This window comes from Musca domestica, unplaced genomic scaffold, assembly GCF_030504385.1.
Source record: "Musca domestica strain aabys unplaced genomic scaffold, Musca_domestica.polishedcontigs.V.1.1 8, whole genome shotgun sequence".
Classification (NCBI taxonomy): domain Eukaryota; kingdom Metazoa; phylum Arthropoda; class Insecta; order Diptera; family Muscidae; genus Musca; species Musca domestica.
In genome coordinates, this window is record NW_026712409.1 from 1,621,179 (window position 1) to 1,640,564 (window position 19,386).

At 36.6% G+C, this 19,386-nt stretch overlaps 1 protein-coding gene across 3 annotated transcripts in view; it reads right to left on the reverse strand.

Moving 5' to 3' along the window:
- Positions 1 to 7,190: 7,190 nt before the first annotated feature.
- The window catches only part of LOC101901063 (BTB/POZ domain-containing protein Tiwaz), a 65,862-nt gene continuing 53,666 nt past the window's right edge, over positions 7,191 to 19,386 (reverse strand). For all 3 annotated transcript variants that reach the window (XM_011297825.3, XM_020039844.2, XM_020039843.2), the window contains 3 exons: positions 8,915 to 9,022; positions 8,345 to 8,844; positions 7,191 to 8,285 (listed from right to left, as the gene is read on the reverse strand). In XM_011297825.3, coding sequence (XP_011296127.1) covers positions 7,843 to 8,285; positions 8,345 to 8,844; positions 8,915 to 9,022 — 1,051 coding nt within the window. In that variant the 3' untranslated portion in view covers positions 7,191 to 7,842. The remainder of the gene's footprint in view (positions 8,286 to 8,344; positions 8,845 to 8,914; positions 9,023 to 19,386) is intronic.

Below are 19,386 nucleotides of genomic sequence, written 5' to 3' on the forward strand. Positions count from 1 at the left end.
TGATAACGTGAAAATCTGTAGTCTTATCTTGACAGTTATTTCACTGAGAGTGACCAGATTTTACTGTTAGAAATTTATCCATTGAAAAAATAAGATAATTAATTATTGAGTTTTGCTCTATTAGGACGAAGATCATATGTTCATGAATATATTAGTTTGTTTCTCTTTAATGTTCTGAAATTAGCAATGAAAATGAAAGTAGCAATAAATAATGTTTGCAATTCAATCGTTCTTTTTCGCACACACCTGCACAAACTCTTAGACCTCGCGCCGTTTGTTGATAGAAATTCTCTCTTCTCTCATTTAGTTTGTCCGTGGCAGTCGTAGGAGTCAGTTGTTTCTGAAGTTCGGGGCGATGCGCTTGTGTTTTTGTGAAAAAGTTGTCCGGTGCAAATGACAGAAGTGAAAAAAGATTTAATAAGTTAAAGTGAAGAAAATAAATTTGTTTTAATTGAATTGTGCAATACAAAATTTTTACCCTTTCGGTCGTGTGATATGTTTTGTTAGTGCCGTGTCGTTTTTGTTGAATAAATGTTCGTTTTGGCTTTCTCGTCCCTTTGTGTATGGAGTTTATCGATTACTCATTTATCGGTTTGATTTTCGGTCATGGAAACAAAACAGATTTTTTTCTGGTAAGTTTTTTGCAACGGCATGTTGGTTATCGTTTATAGTTTTAACATAGACTAGTCAATATATAGATGTAAAGACAAATGGAACAATAAAATGGGACATTTCATTATTGTTATATATCTTTCGGCTCTCAATCTATTTTTTTTCAAACAAGAGCGACTCAGGAGCGGTCCCCCATAAAAAGAGTTTACTACGTATATTACTCCCAATCTTCGAACACTCCTGAGCAAGTTCTACACCCGAGTAAAAACGATATTTACTGACGTTTACTCAAAAGTCCAGTAAGATAAGAGACATTTTTACAGTTATTTCACTGAGAGTGGATGGATTTTTCTGGTAGAAATGTATGCAGTAAGAACTAGAAAATTAACCGGCTGTTTTTATTAGTTATTGAGTTTAGTCTTATTAGGATGTTTCTCGTTAATTATCTGAAATTTCCAGGGAGAATGATAGAGAAAGACGCCATCACACTCATTTTTTTAAATAAATGCAATTACGGGTTATTTACAATTTTTAGAATTTTTTACACTGACACATTTGTTGGAAATATTTAATCAACTAAAACCAATATTTTATAAAAATTGCGCCATTTTATTTTTATAGATTCCAACTAAGGGGGAGCGTTATTTCAATAAAAAAGGGTTTCAATTCAACAGATGAGTTTTTTGTTAGAAAATAAATAAATAAAAAGGTGGATATTAAAAGGAAATGAAACTGTTCATTTTGACTAACATATGATCAATTTCTCAGCTATCGCGCCGTTTGTTACTAGTAATTATCTCTTCTCTCAATAAGTTTATCCGTGACAGCCGTAGGAGTCAGTTGTTTCTGAAGTTTCAATATCAACCAATTTTGCAACTCAACCGTTCATTTTCTCCAACGCACGCTCCAACCTTCAGAAATTGTGCGGTCTCTCAATTAGTTCATCCGTGGCAACCGTAGGATGCAGCTGTTTCTTAAGTTCGGTTCGAAGAGCTTGCTTTTGTGAAAAAGTTGTCCGGTACAAATGGCATAAGTGCAAAAAAAGAGGTAAAATGTCATAAAGTCTTTGTTTTGTGTTAATTGAATTGCAATACTCCCTGATTCGGTCGTGTGATTTGATTTGCTAGTGTCGTGGCGTGGTAATTGCATCAATGTTCGTTTTGTCGTTATCGTCCCTTGAAGTTTCTTGTGTATGAAGTTTTGATTATTAATTCGTGTATCGGTTTGACTACATACCTATTACGTGTGGATATTTGATGGGAAAACAAAACAAAAAAGTTTTTCAGGTGAGTTTTTTTACTAGATGCCGTTGATTATATTGTATAGTTTCAGGCTTTTATTACGCCTTATAAGATGTAAAGACATAAAACAAAGCAATGTGTCTTTGTTTTATGTCTTTACATCTAAGCCTGTTCCACGATATCAAAAGAAATGTTGTGCGAACGAAATCTAGTCACTCACATTCGTGTCAGAATGCGTTTCACTAACATTCGTTCGTTCTTTCGCATAGCCTTACGTGACTCAGTGTTGCTAAATGTATCTTTGAAAAAAATAATCGCCAAATTAAATAAAAAAGCGCCAAAACGACAGATTTAATCGCGAAAAGGCTGTTAAAAAATGCTATCATAAGTGAACTGGCTTTGTCTGAACTGACACATTAGTTGTAAACAAAGTGTAAATAAACAAACAAAATAACATTCCTAGTTTCTCAGTGATTTTGTTCAATTTATGCCATGTTTACGTTAGAACTTTTTGTAGGGTTAACCTTCTTTGAGAGGATTTATTTGAAGTAAAAGTAATGGATATGACAATTTAAATCCAAATCCAGTGGGTTAACCCTCATATATATAAACGTACTTTTATTTATTTATTCAAAAAATTAACATTTCTGTTGGTGCTTCCAAATATTGGAACTCCTCTGGCGAACTCAGGATTTTTTTCCATATAATCAACTAGTGCCGCCAGTTGTGAAGTAGATGATTTTTTCGAGCTGGATTTGAGGAAAAAAATGTTTAATTGTTCTTGACATACTATAATTGTATTTATTATTTTTACTCACCTTTTTGTTTCCCTTTCATAGCAATATTTATGTAGAAACAATTCTCCTGAATTATAAGCAGACGACAGCAAACACACACGTGACTGATTTTGACATTTGTGTTCGCATGCGTGCCAAAAAAGATAGTGGAACGGAAAAAGAGCACTGAATTGCCTATGTTTTCGTTCGCTTTGCTGTTCGTACAATTTTTCGTTCGGATGGATTTTAGTGGAAAATGTGTTTGAACTTGTTCTTTCGATATCGTGTAACAGGCTGTAAATGACAGTAAAGAGCATTTAATTGCCGCTAAATATATTACGGCTGCCACTCTAATTTTCAAACAAGAGCGAATCGGGAGCGCTCCACCGCAAAAAAAACGAGCAAATTTGTTATCTAATACTTACTCAAAAGCCCAGTAAAGAGTAGGGAAATATTGACAGTTACTTCATTGAGTTTTTCCAAGGTCCAGTATGAACAAGCAAATAACAAACTTAGCCGGCTGTTTTTGTTAATTATTATATTTCTTTGTTTCTCTTTAATGTTCCGAAATTAGCAATGAAATAAAAGCCTGAGAGATGCTATAAGGTTCCCATCTTCTTATTCTCAAAATTTGAGTTACAAATGGAATGCAATTTTAGGTTATAAATTAAAAGGATCCAATTATAAGAATAAGACTTTTTAATTAATTAAAGGGAGCTTCCCAGGTTCATTATCAAAAAATGTTGCACTCCAATCAGTGTTGCCACCTCATGTGTAATTACGTGTGTAATTTTTTGTTGCATGTGTAGCCCATGTGTTATAAGTGGCATGTGTAATTCATGTGTAATTTATAGTTTTACTATTTTTAACACTTCTTATAATCCTTCCCTTCTTTATTGCTACTGCAGAAAGAATTTTTAGCTGATGATTTTTGGGAAAGGCAGAAAGGAAATATGCTTCTCATTTACTGGAGAATGTTCGATACTTAAACTGCTTGCTTTCACCAAAATCGTCCAATCAAAAAGCTAAAAAAGCAAAGTGATCATTCTCTTCGCCGGGATGAATTCATGATATTGGTAGCGATCATCAAATATTGCGAAGCTGTCAGTTTCTTTTTGAAAACACTACTGTGTAATAAAGGGTAATATGAAGATAATAATTCGAAATATTATATAAATTTAATATAAAATGAATTTACGTTTTTTTTTGCACTTTTATTAAAAAAATGTTGATAAATGTGTAATTTTTCCCAAAATGTCATCATCCGAGTGTAATATGCAGCTTTTTTGGTGGCAACACTGATTCCAATCTTTCTTTTTCACACACACCTGCAAAAAACTTCAGCTATGGCGCCGTTGGTTGATACAAATTCTCTCTCCTCTTAATTAGTTTATACGTGGCAGCTGTATGAGTCAGTTGTCCCTTAAGTTCGGTTCGATGCGCTTGTGTTGTTGTGAAAAAGTTGTCCTGTGCAAATAGAAGTGTGAAAAAGGAAAATTTAAATTTTATAAAATGTTTATTGTGTTGTTTTAATTTATTATTAATTAAAATTAATGATACTCGATCGTGCTTGTATTTTGTTAGTGCCGTTGCGTGGTAGTTGAGTCAGTATTCGTGTTGGCTTTTTCGTCACAAGGGCTTTCTCATCAAATGGCAGAAATATAAAAAAAATAAAAAGTCGATACTAAAAGAAATCTTCCCAATATCAGATTCAAACAATTTTCAAATTCTACCGTTCTTTTTCACTACCACACGCTCAAGCCTTCAGCAATTGCACCGTTTGTTGATAGAAATTCTCTCAATTAGTTTATCCGTGGCAGCCGTGAGATGTAGTTGTTTTTTAAGTTCGGTCCGATGCGCCTGTGTTTTTGTGACAAAGTTGTCCTGTGTATTTATAGCAGAATGAAAAAAATTTAAATTCCATATTTCCTTTCTTGTCAAATGGCAGAAATAAAAAATAAAAAGTCAATATTAAAACGAATCTCACAAATTCAGTATCAAACAAATTTGCAACTCTACCGTTCTTTTTCACTAACACACGCTCAAGCCTTCGGCAATTGCGCCGTTTGTTGATATGAATTCTCTCTTCTCTCAATTAGTTTATCCGTGGCAGCCGTGGGATGCAGTTGTTTTTGAAGTTCGGTCCGATGCGTTTATGTTTTGGTGATAAATTTGTCAGGTGCAAATGACAGTGTGCAAAAAGAAGTTTAAATGTCTTAAAGTGTTTGTGTTTTAATTGAATTGTTTATTGCAATACTTCCCTGAATCGGATGTGTGATTTGTTTTGTTAGTGTCGCGTCGTGGCGTCGTCGTTAATAAATGTTCGTTTTGGCTTCTCGGCAGTTTGTTTACGGAGTTTATCGATTAATAATTCGTTTTTCGGTTTGAGTACATATCGATTACGTGTGTATATTTGGTGTGACAATCTTTCAATGCTGCTTTTGGAGAACAAACAAAACATAGAAAGCTTTCATGGTGAGTTTTTTCGTTAACAGATGTCGTCATTATCCCTTTTTTGTAGTTTTAGCGTGGACATAGACTAATGCATAGTAAAGACATAATCCATAAACATGGGAAATTTCGCTGTTACTTTATTCAATAGATGTCGTTGGTAGTTGAAATATATTTTATCATAGACTAACGAAAATAAATACAACGAAAGCTTTCAATATTGGTTGCTAACAGATATCGAAACACCAGTTTTTGCCCAGTCAGGTTTATTTTTTACTTGGCCAGTTTCAAACCCAACTTCGGAAACCATTTAATTAAATTTTCAATAATTACAATTGTTTAAGCGAATATTTTTGGATGTCTTCATGTATGGGACAGTTTTTTCTATTCTAATGCATAATTTACAGTTCATACATTTCTTACAGTGGTTTAATATTTTAGACTTGAGTGACTTCAACATTTTCACTCCTACACCTGAAACGACATAGACGACTTCAACTGATTTAAATTTTTTTTCGATGATAAGCGGTCAGAGCATTTCTTCGTCTATTTTTCATTAGTCTAAGGTATTATGTTGTGACAAAAACATAAAACTATAAAGATTAGACAAAATGTATATGGCCGATGGCATGACAAAAAAAACATTAAAAAACTTACAGAAATATGTTTTTTTTTTTTTTTCAAAATCGCAAAAAAAGGCGGAAGCCCGCTAAGAAAAGCAACAGATATAAGAATTTGTGTAATTTGAAGACGATCGGACTCGTTTTTTATATTTTATAAGAGTTAGAAACATTCTAAAATTTTGACCCTTTGTGGGGAAGGTATTTGATTGTGTAGGCCGATATTGTTCATTTTCCTACCGAACCTAGCACTGATGAATATATTGGGATTTGCAAGCTTGTAGCAAAATCGGATGATCCTTTCTCATTCTAAGAAGCAAGATAATTTTCAAAGACATAGAAGTGTAAAGATAGGACAAGACAGAGTCAAAATATGGCAAACCTGTGAAAATACCTCTGTTGTTACGATATCATAACAACATAGTTGCCAATGTTAGTTAATTTAAACCGCTAAGGCAATATGCAACTAATTGGAAAGGTCAATGGAATAGAATTTTGGGACCAAAATGTTGGATTATTCAAACTTTTATTTGTCAGTCTTTTCTATTATTGTGTTTTTGGTATTAACATTCCTCTGTCATGACCTGTTTTTCAAGATAGTATAGCCACAAACCATTTGCTCAAGTCTTTACCATTTTGTCTAGTCTTTACCATTTTAGGTCTTTGTAATTTATTTGAAAATGTTGACCTCTTGTGGGGAAGGTACCAGAAGGAGTGGACCGATATTGTCAGTCTCCGAACTCGATCTAAGTTTGATAATTATATCACGATGTACCAAGTTTGGACTAAATAGAATGCTTCCTTCGAGATATCGTGCGCAACAGTCATACGGACGGAAGGGCGAACACCCCTAGGACTACTCCAAATTTCCTGAAACGGATTTGGTCAAATGAATTTAGGGCCTAAAATCGTTATTTCGACATGTTTTGGCCGTATCAAATAAACTATATGGCTGGGGGTATAACAATTTAAGTACGCAAAACCTTGAAGACATTAGTCGAAAGGTAAAGGATTACCATTACGTTGTCGTCAGTGTTTGCTCCAGATAGGGCAATAGATTAATGAATATATAAGTCTATGACGATATAAATGCCTTATACGACAGATAAGTAAAACAAAATATTTATTTGAAGAATCGGGTTTAGTACTAAAAAATACTTCAATTTTGTCAGTCTTCAATAAAAGAGCTTTAAAACTTAGAGTTCTCAAGATCGCAGAATGAACTTTCCGATGGAGCAATTCTTTATCGTTATATCAGGTTGTCAGGACAGGTGTATTAAGTTTGTCAATTCGTTTGCAACTCCTAATAGTTATCAATTTTGCAGCTTCAACAATTTTAAATATTGAATGAACTTACCTTCAACTACCCTTCTGAGCTAAGAGACACATTTCAGTCATTCTATCCACAACGATTTTAGCCATTACCTACCTTATTATGCAATGAGAGTACACATTAAATCCCCTTTATTTTCATTAAATTCTTATTAATTTACTTTATTTATTTATTCTTTTTTTAGTTATAATTATTTTAAGATGAAACTACACTTAGAAAAATTACACTGATAATTTCTTGTTGCCACCTGTTCAATGTTGGGTCATTTATCAAGGAGAATAGATTCTTGTTTTTTTTTTATTATGAAGTGGTGTGTGTGTGTGTGATGTTAATGGGATGGGATATGGTTAATAATGAACTGCAACTTAAACTGGGAATTGCAAAAATACAACTTAAAACTAAATAAATACACTCAGTTATTTGTACAAATCGAAATTAAAATACTTAATTCAACATTTAACTAAGAAATCAGTTCTTCCTCGTTGGACTTAACTAAGGTAAAATTAAAACATGCTCCAGCATGTCTTTATTTGATGAATTTGAATATAACCTTATAAAAACATCTTCTAGCTTCCCCACATTTGCCTGGAACGGCCAAGGGATTTCAGTTTTTTTCATTTTCGGTTTGCTGTGCTTATATCTTAGTTTAGTTGTAATCAATGAATGAATCAATGCTAATGGTAGGTGTATCCAAGTTAATTTGTTGTCTAAAAATATCTAAGATTACGTGGAATTCTTTAAATTACGGAATTTAAAGAGGGAGCTGGCTAAGCTGGATTACATTACACCGGACTCGCTCCTCGAGTTTATCACATTGGTATACGTCTTACGAGTAAATATTCTGAAAACTGCTGGCCCTCGACACCGCCCCCGGTGCTGGCCTCAATGGTGAAGCCGGCATTGAGCAGCTTTGTCAGGACTTGCACCGAGTTGAGTTTACAATAACCATTGAGCGGGTAACGGATGATTTGCCGCCAGTCACCCTGATTCCAGGATACACCACTGCGACTGGTCTGGGTGCCTTGACTGGCTTCGGGAAATACCTCATCGAGCAGGGAACGTTCGGCCGACAGTAGAATTCGTTCGCCCAAGTCGGGTGAGATGTGCAGAGCCACCACCTCGTAGTTGAATTCGTTGTTGCTGCCAATGCGTGGACTACTTTTGATGCGAGCAGGCGGTGTGGGCGGAGCCACCAAGTAGTTGCCATTGCGCACCCGATCTTTACGCATGGCCTCCAGTTGTTTAATCATGGCTGCGATTAGGAAGAACATTATTGCCAAATCTTTAGACTTTCAAAAAAATAATACTTACGTTCAACTTCAAAGTACCGCGCCTCTTCCAGCAACAACTCCAGATGTGGAAAGTCCTCCGATATCAAGAGCCTTGAATTTCTCATGAAATTCAGAATGTGTCTAAACATGCCACCATCACGATCTATGAAGTAGTGCTGCTTCAGCGAGTCCAAAACAATGGGTATGGAACCATTGAATAACTTGGCCAACTTTGAGTCGGGATATTTGGTTAGGGTCTCCAATGAACTGGTATATATTGTACCGCCCACATCGATGTGTACCGGAGCTGTATAGCGACTTGCAGCCGCTACACAAGGAATTCCTGTAATCGGTTTATGATTGGCATGCATGTATGATGCCGCACTACCTGCAGAGCCCGAAGTGCTGCCTGAGCCACTGGTTATGCCCGATCCAACGGTGCCAGGTGGTAGGCCCAGTGGTGTTACCGCCGAGCTGGCTGGCGGTGTTGGTGTGGGCGAACTAGAGTTTGAGATCGTTGGCGAGACCGTGGGAGAAGCACTGTGTGTTAAAGGAGAATATAGTACGAGTGCATATAGCCTAAAGTGGGGGAGGGGTGTGATTGACTTACCTAATTTTAATATCACTACGGGCATAAATCCTGCCAGTCGATGATAAATCCCGGGGTTCGAGCGATTTGTTTTCTCTTTCGCGTTCTCGATCCATATCGCATTTTTTCCTGTAAAAACGAAACAAAGAAAGAATTAATTTTTGGATTAGCAGAGACTAGATTAAGAGAGGATGTGCACGCAGTTTCAATAGCTTCAGGACACAATAATTTTGAAACCAATTCTATGAAATTATAAAATGAAAAATATTCTAGTGGGTCGCTCTTACTCTAAGAGTATAGGATCGAAAATTTAGTAAAAAAAAATATAAAAACAAGGTAATTCTTCTAAATCCACTCATAATTTAAATGTGATTTTCGATAGTTTTCTGCTCCCTTGTGATTCTGAGCAAAGTAATTTTGTGAGAATGAACTTAACATTCACCTCTTTTTCTAGTTTCACCGCTAAACTAATTTGGGAAACAGCAATTAGCTCAATGGGCTCTTTTTCAAATTTTTTCACATTTGAAAAGTATTTCAGATGCAATTTTCCTCCTCCGCATCGTCAACGCTGTGGCAATTGTAAATTAATTGGAATTTATCTTTAAATATGAAATGTCCATACAGATATGGACAACTCCTTTAGGATTCCAATCCGAATGTGAATGTTAACCCATGTCTTGTGTGTGGCCTGAAAACTTAAGAAATTTATCGGTCTGACATTCACATGCGATTAATTTTATTTCTCTTTGCGTTACTCAGTGGGTGTTTTATCTGACCCCCCGGAGCATTGGAGTTTTACGGTAAACCTTTTTTTGCCTCTCTTTCTCTCGCCCTCTCTCCCCTGGCTATAAGACTTTTTGTTTGGTTTTGTACGCTCAGGATGACGATGGCCATGAAATGTGAAATCAATGATGGTGGTTGGTCGTCTGGGGAATGAGATATGGGGCAACAGATACGCCATCCACTTGGTTCACAAAAACAAAACAACTTTTCAAAACTTGAGGGATTTTTACATTTTAAGATAAATATTTATTTAAAATCTCATTAAATGTTACAATACGGCAGATATTCCATACACACATGTGCTTGGTTGACTTCGTACTCGGCCAGACCTCTTGCCAAACTACAGCCAACTAGCGAATTATTTGTGTATTTGCTTTAGACGCTGTTGTTACTGCTGTTGCTGTTGCTTTGCCGCTGCTGATCCTTTATCAAAATTCCAAACTACAAATTAGAAGAGTTTTTGTTCGAAATGCTCTGCACAAAACTGACTGAAATTCCCCGAGGTAATCAGGAGGAAGATAATACAACATGAGCTGCAGCAACAGAGCAGAGTAGAAAAACGCCATGACATTTTTAGCTTTAAAGCCTTGAAGCCATTGCAAGACTTACGGGTAGAAGGCAGTTTGACTTGAGAATGGGGGATGGATGCGGTGGTAGCTTGTTACAAGCTACAAAGACAATACCAACAGACAGCGGGAGAGGGCTGGCTGGCTGCCTGCATGGCGGATGTGTTGTGGAGGTATGGCGGCACGGGTGCCATGTATTAGAGCAGGGCAGAGCATTAAACAAATATTTAGCACAAAGTTCAGCACAGACAAAAACCTTACGGTCATGGCCTCGGGCGGAATGGATGAAGTACTCATTCGTGCATTGAAATTTCATTCCACCGAAACACCCTTCGATGGATGAACTAACAACTTTCGATACACACACACACACACACATGCTCACTTTAGACATAGTCACCCACGTGGTTACAGGAGACTTGGGACAAAAAGCCAGTTTCCTTTTGGCATTGAGTCGGGATAACTAAAGATATCAGCTACAACAATAACAATACGTGTAGGAGCGTCGTGTATTCAATGCCACCCTCCCGAACACAGACGAATCGTTCAAGCTGTAAGCCAACGACACCGACAAGTCAGCTTGGCTCCATACCAAGTCAATTCCATTGGTGTGTTCCCCACCGACCAACCAGCGAGAATTGAAGCAACAACTTGTATTCTTGCAATCATTCAGTGAGTCAACGGAGAAGACAAACACTGCGGAAATAGAAATTTGAAGTAGTACGAGTGGCATCTAATAAGGGGTGGTTAATCATAAAAATGAAATGCAACCAGCTGAGGCATATCAGGCAGCTCGGAGTGCTATTAGAAAAGGTGCAGTCACTGATGAGGTGAATAAAATATATCCTCTGGGCACCCTCATTAGAGATGGCAAACTATCGATAGTCACTTTATTTGATAGTTTCGATATTGTTTTAATTGTTCCAGAATTTCTAAAAAAATACTAAAAGAGCTTTTTGCTATGGATTTAGGGAAAATAACAAAACATCAGTGCTTGGGGGTTACCAAAAATTTGGCTGGGTAGACAATAGAAAAATCAAATATTTTAGTTTTCGGAATTCCAGGTTTAAAATTTTTGGAAGCAACGAAGAGCCACACATGTTTTCAGCTTTTAAGCTTAGTCTTGTGTTAAAATGTATGAAGTGGAATTGATTTATGAATTCAGTCTATCCTGGTATTATTACCGAATATATGTCCACAGCCTTCTAGCAACTGCATATCCATTGATTCAGTGTATTATTTCCTTTGGTGTTTAGTACTGGTATTTCGTTCGGTAGTTGGTATAGACACTTCCGATATTGTCATTAATTGTTTGCCTGCTCTAAACCCCAGAAGGTGAAGAATTTCCGGCATAAGGAATGATCAGAATCACTGCCTATTTTATCGAAATCAATTCTGATGTTTGTGACAACTGGTTTTTATAGCCGGAACTTAATAAGGAGAAGAAGCTGAAGTACATTTTTTTTAATGTAAAAAGTCTCATGATGCTGATAAATTGCTCAAATGTCGGTAAAACAACAAATACGGGAGAGACCTAACCTGTATTCGTATCCTATATCACCTAGCATATGGGCATTCCAACGTACCATGAGTAGGGATAAACAATACGCAGGTTGAAAGCACTAAATCCTGTACTATTTCAAAGTATTTTTTACCAAACAATTCTACAAAACAAGCCATGAATGACTTGTATTCTTCCTATTTTAAAAAAAAAGTTCCCATTTTATCAGACCACCCTCGTCACTTCGTGGGTCTAAGAGTTTGCAAAGGAATTCTGTAATCTTTTGGGTGGTTAGATGTGTTCCACTTAGTTTCGGTTTTGTTTTTATTTCCTTCTTCTTCTTCTCCTTGTCGATACACTTTGGCTTCCATCTTTTCATTCATTTGGGACTGTTCCTTTGAAACACAACAGCTCAATACTTTTGCAATACAACAGACCCCAAAAACGTAACATCGCCTCAGGTCAAATGCAGGAATGTTGGCGATGAGGACACTGAAGGATATCGAGTAACCTAACCATGCAACAGCCAGCCAGCCAACCAAACAACCAGTTAGTCAAGCCAACAAACCAACTTAGCAGTCAGCCAAGGAAGCAGACCAAAAACTCACTAAAAACATTTCGATTTATGTTTTAGCAGTGTAAGTTTGTAGCCGTGCACTCATACACACACGCACACACACCGATACAATTCATTTGGGTATCGAAGTCACAAATGTTCAGTTGTGTGCTCAAAGTTCTTCCCCTCGATGTGGAGTAAAAACAAAAAAAAAGGTTTCCTTGTGGCCTTGTTTTGTTCCTGGGATTGTAAGTTTTGTTTGGAAATGCAAAAGTGTGTGTGTGTGTGAGTGTGCATGTGGATAATATCATATGTTACCACTAACATCTTGTGTAGGACCGTCTGCCATATGTAGGCATGTATGTGGCATCTCCTTCACCCATACAAATGAACACCTAGTTCCTTCGTTTAGCATCGGTATTTCAATGCCTGCCTGCCTGCCTGCAAAACAGAGGCAGAGGCCTCTGTGAGAAGGAAAAACAAAAAGTTTTGCAGGCAAAAGACCTTATCTCAATTTTAAAATGCCTTGAGACATTTTGTGTGTTTTCCTCTCTCTCTCGCTCTGTTGCTGAGACAGAAGAGTAATGCACCCTATACACACACACACACATCCCTCAATCTTTGTGGATGTGTTCGCTATTTGTGTCGTTACTTTAGCCTCGAGATCCTCATTCAGCCAGCCAGCTTCCCATTTGGTTTGAGTTACTAAACAGCCCATTCACCTACCAATAGTCGTAGTTGGCTGAGCAAAACCCAAAACTAAAGATAAAGATAATTTATTAAACTGAAATGTAAGCTAGCTTTTATAGTTTTGAAATAGTTGGATATTTTTGGTATTGTTTGATTTGTCATTTCGTTAAGTCTATAATTTCAAGCGTACAGTGGGAAACGATGATGCGTGGCTGCCTAACTTTCAGAATTTTTCATAGAGTTTTGTATAAAAATAAATAGTTATATATTTTGTTAAGTCTCCTCCTCAAGGGAGCTGATGGATTTTGACAAAATCAATTAATCTAATAGAATTTTGCACATTTTAAATAATTGTGAAATTAGACCTTCTCATTTGTAGGGCCTAAGGGTAGGTCCAAAAATCAAAAGTCTTAACTAAAATAAAACCCATGTATGGTATTGTATTTTCCAAGCAATTGGGAGTTCTTAATAAATTTATTTTTGGAAGTCGTGGCTACATACAGGCCAAGGGCATTTCACAAAAAATAATTAATTATTTTTTGATCACTTAAAATCAAAACCTTTTTTAATTAAATTTATTTTTATTTTAAAATAGCTGTGTTGAATTTTTCTTCAATTTCACCACAACCTATATTATTATATTTTATGTCTCTGGAATTGAGCACACTATCTTTCGATATTTAGTTAAATATATCATATATGGTGAACCGAACATCTAGGTTGTTTTGTTTTTCAAGTCGAGTATCAAACATACAATCGTCGAATTCGCACTCAGACACGCTCTTTGGTAAGTCATTACTTGGTAATGAGTAAAATACGTTATTCTACCAAGTTATCTTTTAAGAAATAGCCTTCGATTTTCTGGCCACCAATAATGATAGTTTTAGATCTCATTTTGTACTGGGTAGTTTTCTTCGAACCAACATTCAACAGGAGTTATATGCAATTCGACTTGTCCTCACGTATACCCACACACACAACCACTCATCACTTCTACTGGTGATTGAGTGTTGAGGAGGTTCCTTTTCGCTGAGAGATACTATGCCCCAAAACAACAATAACATTCCCCAACAGACAGAGACAAAAATGAAGAATGCAAACGAAAAGGAAAAGCAAAGAAAAATAGACAGCAAGAAAGGAAGCAAGACGGACTACAGAGTAAAAATGAACTGTACACAAATCACAAAATGGCCCCAGGGCTAGTTAAGAAGAATTTAAGGCCTGCAGTCCTTTGGATGGGTTCTCATTTCATTTTGTTGGTTTAGTTCAACGTCGTCGACGTCGTCGTCGTCATAGCCAACAGCCAGTCATAGTTCATGTATTGTTGTTGTCATTGTTGGATTCAAGCATATAAAGCCTTTCAGCTCTTTAATATCCACCTACAAGTTCATACATATACACACACTCACAGAGATGATGTATATACATGTATGGGTGTCATTCTGTGTGTGGTATGGTATATTCGTATGAATTATATCGTAATGCAATTGAGAAGATTCTGTGCGAAAAGTAAATTCATGATGGGCTGGCAATATCGTGAAAACTGTTGCACTCAGGTGAGTTAAGAGACTAATAGGTCAGAACCAGGGACGTACAAAGAAATGTATTTCGAAACCACCTCACTCCCTAAGGTGCCTACTAGCAAGGAATTAACTTTTCCATGTAAAATAGTAAAAGAAGCAGAAAAGTACCTATTTTGGAGGGGACCCGGTCTCCAGCCAACCCAACCAATTATTTGTACTTGAAATTAGCTTTGAAGTGACCCTAAAAGAAAATATACAATTTGACCTGCTAAACAACAGGCATACAAAGAAATTTTCTATTTTGAATGTGTAAAAAATGATCGAACCTCTACCATTTGCGACGTCGGTGTCACACGATGTTGAAAGAAAATCGGTGGTTTATTTTCTAATTTTTAAGAGAGATATTATTCCAGATTTTGAAAATTTTTGGGGGTGATGTAATCACGCTATCTTTCGAAAGAATTGATATAGAAGCCTAAAATTTTGCATGCATACATAGTTCGTCCACGTCGGTTGGTTCACTTTTTCGTATATCCCCCATATAATGGTACCTCCCGATATTCGGTATCTTCATGATTTTAGCGACAGTATTTACCGGAATTATTTCAAAATTGGTATTTGAAGTTCGTAAATGGCCTATGACAATTTCGTAAGCAGGCCCACGTCTTCGTGTAGTCCCCATATAACGGTTTTCATTTAAGTGGTAGTTTTCGGTTTTTTTTTAAATTTTTCAAGTGCCTTCCAAGTAGTGGAGTGTATTAAATGTTCGGCCCGTAAACTTAGCTGCTTTTTTACTTTTTTATACATAATTTATATTTGATTTTTAGATATTTAATTCGACCTTTATTATATATTTTTACAAATTCAAATTTAATAAAAAATGAGCTCGAGGTCTTTGTTGTTGTTTAATTATTTATTATTTTCGATATTTCGTCCTCCAACGGAAGACATCATCAGGAACAATACTGTTTAAACATATAACAAAATTTTACAAAATATCGCTGAGCTTCGACGCCGACCTTGTGTTGCTGCCATCTGTTTTGTCACTGATTTCTAGGAGACAAACTCCACTTTTTCATCAGTTTTCTCTTCCAAAAATTAAGCTTCCTTTTGCTCCAAATTTCTGCCATAGACGAAGTGATTTTTTCTCATTTTTTACGAAATTATTATCTATTCTTTGTTCCATTGGAAAAATTTCAAAATATCGAAATAGGAAGCAAAATTCGAATATTAAGTAACACATTTAAAAAAATTGCGAATAATTCTGAGCTTGTCTGATTGTCAGAAAAAAATTATCGATCTGTTATAAATCAGTAAATTTATTGAAATGTCAACCCTTTTTGCCTTCACACCGGGCATGGATCCTTACAAATTATAGCAATGGTCAATAAATTACACTTGCAATCAACTCAAGTGTCGGACAGACAGATTCAATGTCACGATGTCAGCAAACGTTATGGATCATTTACACATGACCACTGGTAATACTTTTGACACACACACACACAGCAAACACACACAGCCAGCCACTTAACACGTCTATTAGTCAAAAACGTTTTCACCCGGCAATGTATGCATGTGTGTGTGTGTGTGTGTGCATGGATATGAGTGTTTATGTAATTTAAGCCACTCAAATACTTGCACATTAAATTTAACATAATATGTGGAAGTGTGTGTGAGCGTGTGTATGTTTGGCACACACACACACACATGTATGTGTGTATTTAAGTGGAAGTGTTTGCAGCATTAAGTGTGGCATGTTTTACTGACTTCAACACCTTACGTGCGAAAATGGTTGGAAAATGTGTTAATTATCTTTTAATTACTTTCGCGAATCTTTGACTTTTTTGCGCTGTATTACAAACCGAATTAAATCGCCTCATTCCAACACAAACATATAAATTCACGCAAAACAAACACATGCACACACATACACACACACTCACCTCACTCACAACCACAACAAATATGCAGAAATTTATGAATTTTCGTATTTAATATCCGCACACAAAAATATTTACGTGTGAATGGAAAATTGTGTCAACCAACAATACATAGGCAAGTACATTTCTACCCCCTCTTCCACTGGTCCACTGAGTGGTGGGCTGTGATGGTTTGGCTGCCATGGCGTGCCGTGGCAAGTGTGTCAAAAAGGGGGGATAATAGGGACAAATTGCTAATATCGACACGACAGGCTGGCCGACCAAAAGTCTGGCCGTTTGCGGTAATGGAAATCGCCCGCAGCCATAATAAAATATATAACTCTTTTTTGTGACATTTACTTTTCTTTCAATTAAACATTGTTTAACCATTCATTTTACCTGGGGTCTAGTAAAAAATTACCTTCTCATTCTTTTGATAAGCCAAACACACAAACACTCGTGCAAAACATGGAATAAAATGAAATGAAGAATAAAAATAAAATTCGGTTTATGCAGGGTATTCACTACACACACACACACATAGACACACTCGTATGAGTATGTGGCTTGTCTTTGATTCATATCCCCGCCCGGGGCCAAATAAACCCACCCAGTGTACCCAATAACAGGCAGACAGCCTCACTGGTAGACAGTCAACTAGCCAACCAAATGTCAGAATACAATTGCTCGACAGTCACACAAATACGAGTACTTGTGGCATGTGTGTGTGTGTTTCTTCCACCTCAAGCATATATATGTGTACACACACACACAGAGTGACACACATGTACTCTTGCACTCACCTGACCCCCCGGAGGCTAAAAAAGCACATCAAATGCATTTTTATAATGTATGGATGGATATAAAATAAAGTATATCACGAAAGAGGATGACTTTTTACACTGAATTTAAATGTTGATTCACGTTGCCGGAGATATTCCTTCCCATGGCAGACCCTTTTTATTGGAACGAGGTTGGCGATGGAAGTGTTTTATGGAAATCCGCACACTGGAAGAAATAATGAGTTGCAGGAAGTTTTTTTTTTTTTATCGGAAACTAATTTTACATTTTGTTATTTGAAATTTGACCGCTCTTGGTAGAGATACGAGAATGAGTGGATCGATCTTGTCATTTTTGCACCCGATTTAAATTTGACACAAATATTGCGATGTAAACAGTTTGGACTTATATATTCACTTCGCTAAGGTAAACGAATGTTTGAATAATTTATAAATTTTGACGTGGATACCGGAAGAAGTAGTATCGTTCGTATCGTTTTTTCACACAAGAATTTATATTGACAAATGGTGCACTCGGTCAGTATTATAGGATATTTATTACTGTTTTTCAATTTTTTTTCTAAGAGAGGTATCAGGAGGATATTATTTGTGGGAAAGTTACCAAAACAAGTGGACCGATATTGTCGATTCTCGCATTTGTGTTGTGCCAAGATTCAGCCAAAAATGGAGGCCCCCACTAATGGAGGCACTAGATCTAAATTTAATAAAAATCAGACATATTAAGTACTAAGTTTGAACCAAATTTCACTTTCGTACTCGCCTGCCGAACATGTATACGGGCAGAGAGACGGCAGCGATAGAAATCTTCGAATATAAAGGATGTGTCATATATAGGTTGCAGGGACGTACGCAGACCCAAGATGCTGGCCCCTTTCGAAATGGTTACTTTTCTGACCTTTTTGTACATTTTGCAAAGAAAACAACTGAATAAGCTGTAAGTGCGGCTGGGACGGACTTTAAAAAACATCCACAATTTGTAACGAATTTGGGGATTTTCAAAAAACAAAAAAAAATTGTGAATAATGTAGCTAAAATTATCAAAATACCGAATATCGGGAGGTACCGTAATATGAGGGATATACGAAGACGTGGACCTGCACAGGCAATTTTCTGTCATAGACTGTAGTATCCACTACGAACTTCAAACACCAAATTTGAGACAATTCTGGAGAATAATGTAGCTAAAATCATCAAAATACCGAATATCGGGAGGTACCGTTATATATTGGCTATACGAAGACGTGGACCTGCACAGACAATTTTCTGTCATAGGCTGTAGTATACAGTGCGAACTTCAAATACGAAATTTGTAACATTTTCGGTGAATAATGTCGCTAAAATCATCAAAATACCGAATATCGGGAGGTGCCGTTATGAGGGGGCTACACGAAGACGTGAACCTGCACAGGCAATTTTCTGTCATAGGCTATAATATCCATTACGAACTTCAAACGCCAAATTTGAGACAATTCCGGGGAATAATGTCGCTAAAATCACCAAAATACCAAGGGGGGCTTTACCAAAAAGTGGACCTACATGGCCCATTTTCAATACCAAAAGTCCTGTAGACATAATATGCATTTGCGTAAAATTTTATCAACCTACCGCATTTCATTCGGAAGCTAGAGTGATTTCCACAGACGGATGGACGGACAGAGGGACGGACATAGCTAAATCGACATAGAATTTTATGCTGATCAAGAATATATATAATTTATGGAGTCTAAAATGTATATTTCGAGGTGTTACAAACGGAATGACACTTGTAGGCAAGGTACGAATTGAGATTTAGATATGTATTTTTATAGTTCTTGCATCTGTCGGGGTGCGGTTCATTATCGTCCATCCTTTTGGCCTTATAAAAAATACGATTCTCCTCAAATATATTAAATTGGGCAATTCGGCTATTAAGCTTAGAACTCCATTACTTCCAGCTCCACCCTCGTCCAAAATTCCAACTCATGGTTGTTGTATTGAATGTCTGTTGAAATCTAGCATTTCCTTTGCAATGTTTTCGTTGTTTTTGCTCGGCGCTATTCTCTCGGTATGATTTTTGTCCTTAACCAATTGAATTTTTGGTAAGTTTTGATTTTGAGGGCATACGGTAACGGTTACATCAACAGCGACAACAGCAACAACAACAACAGTGCTG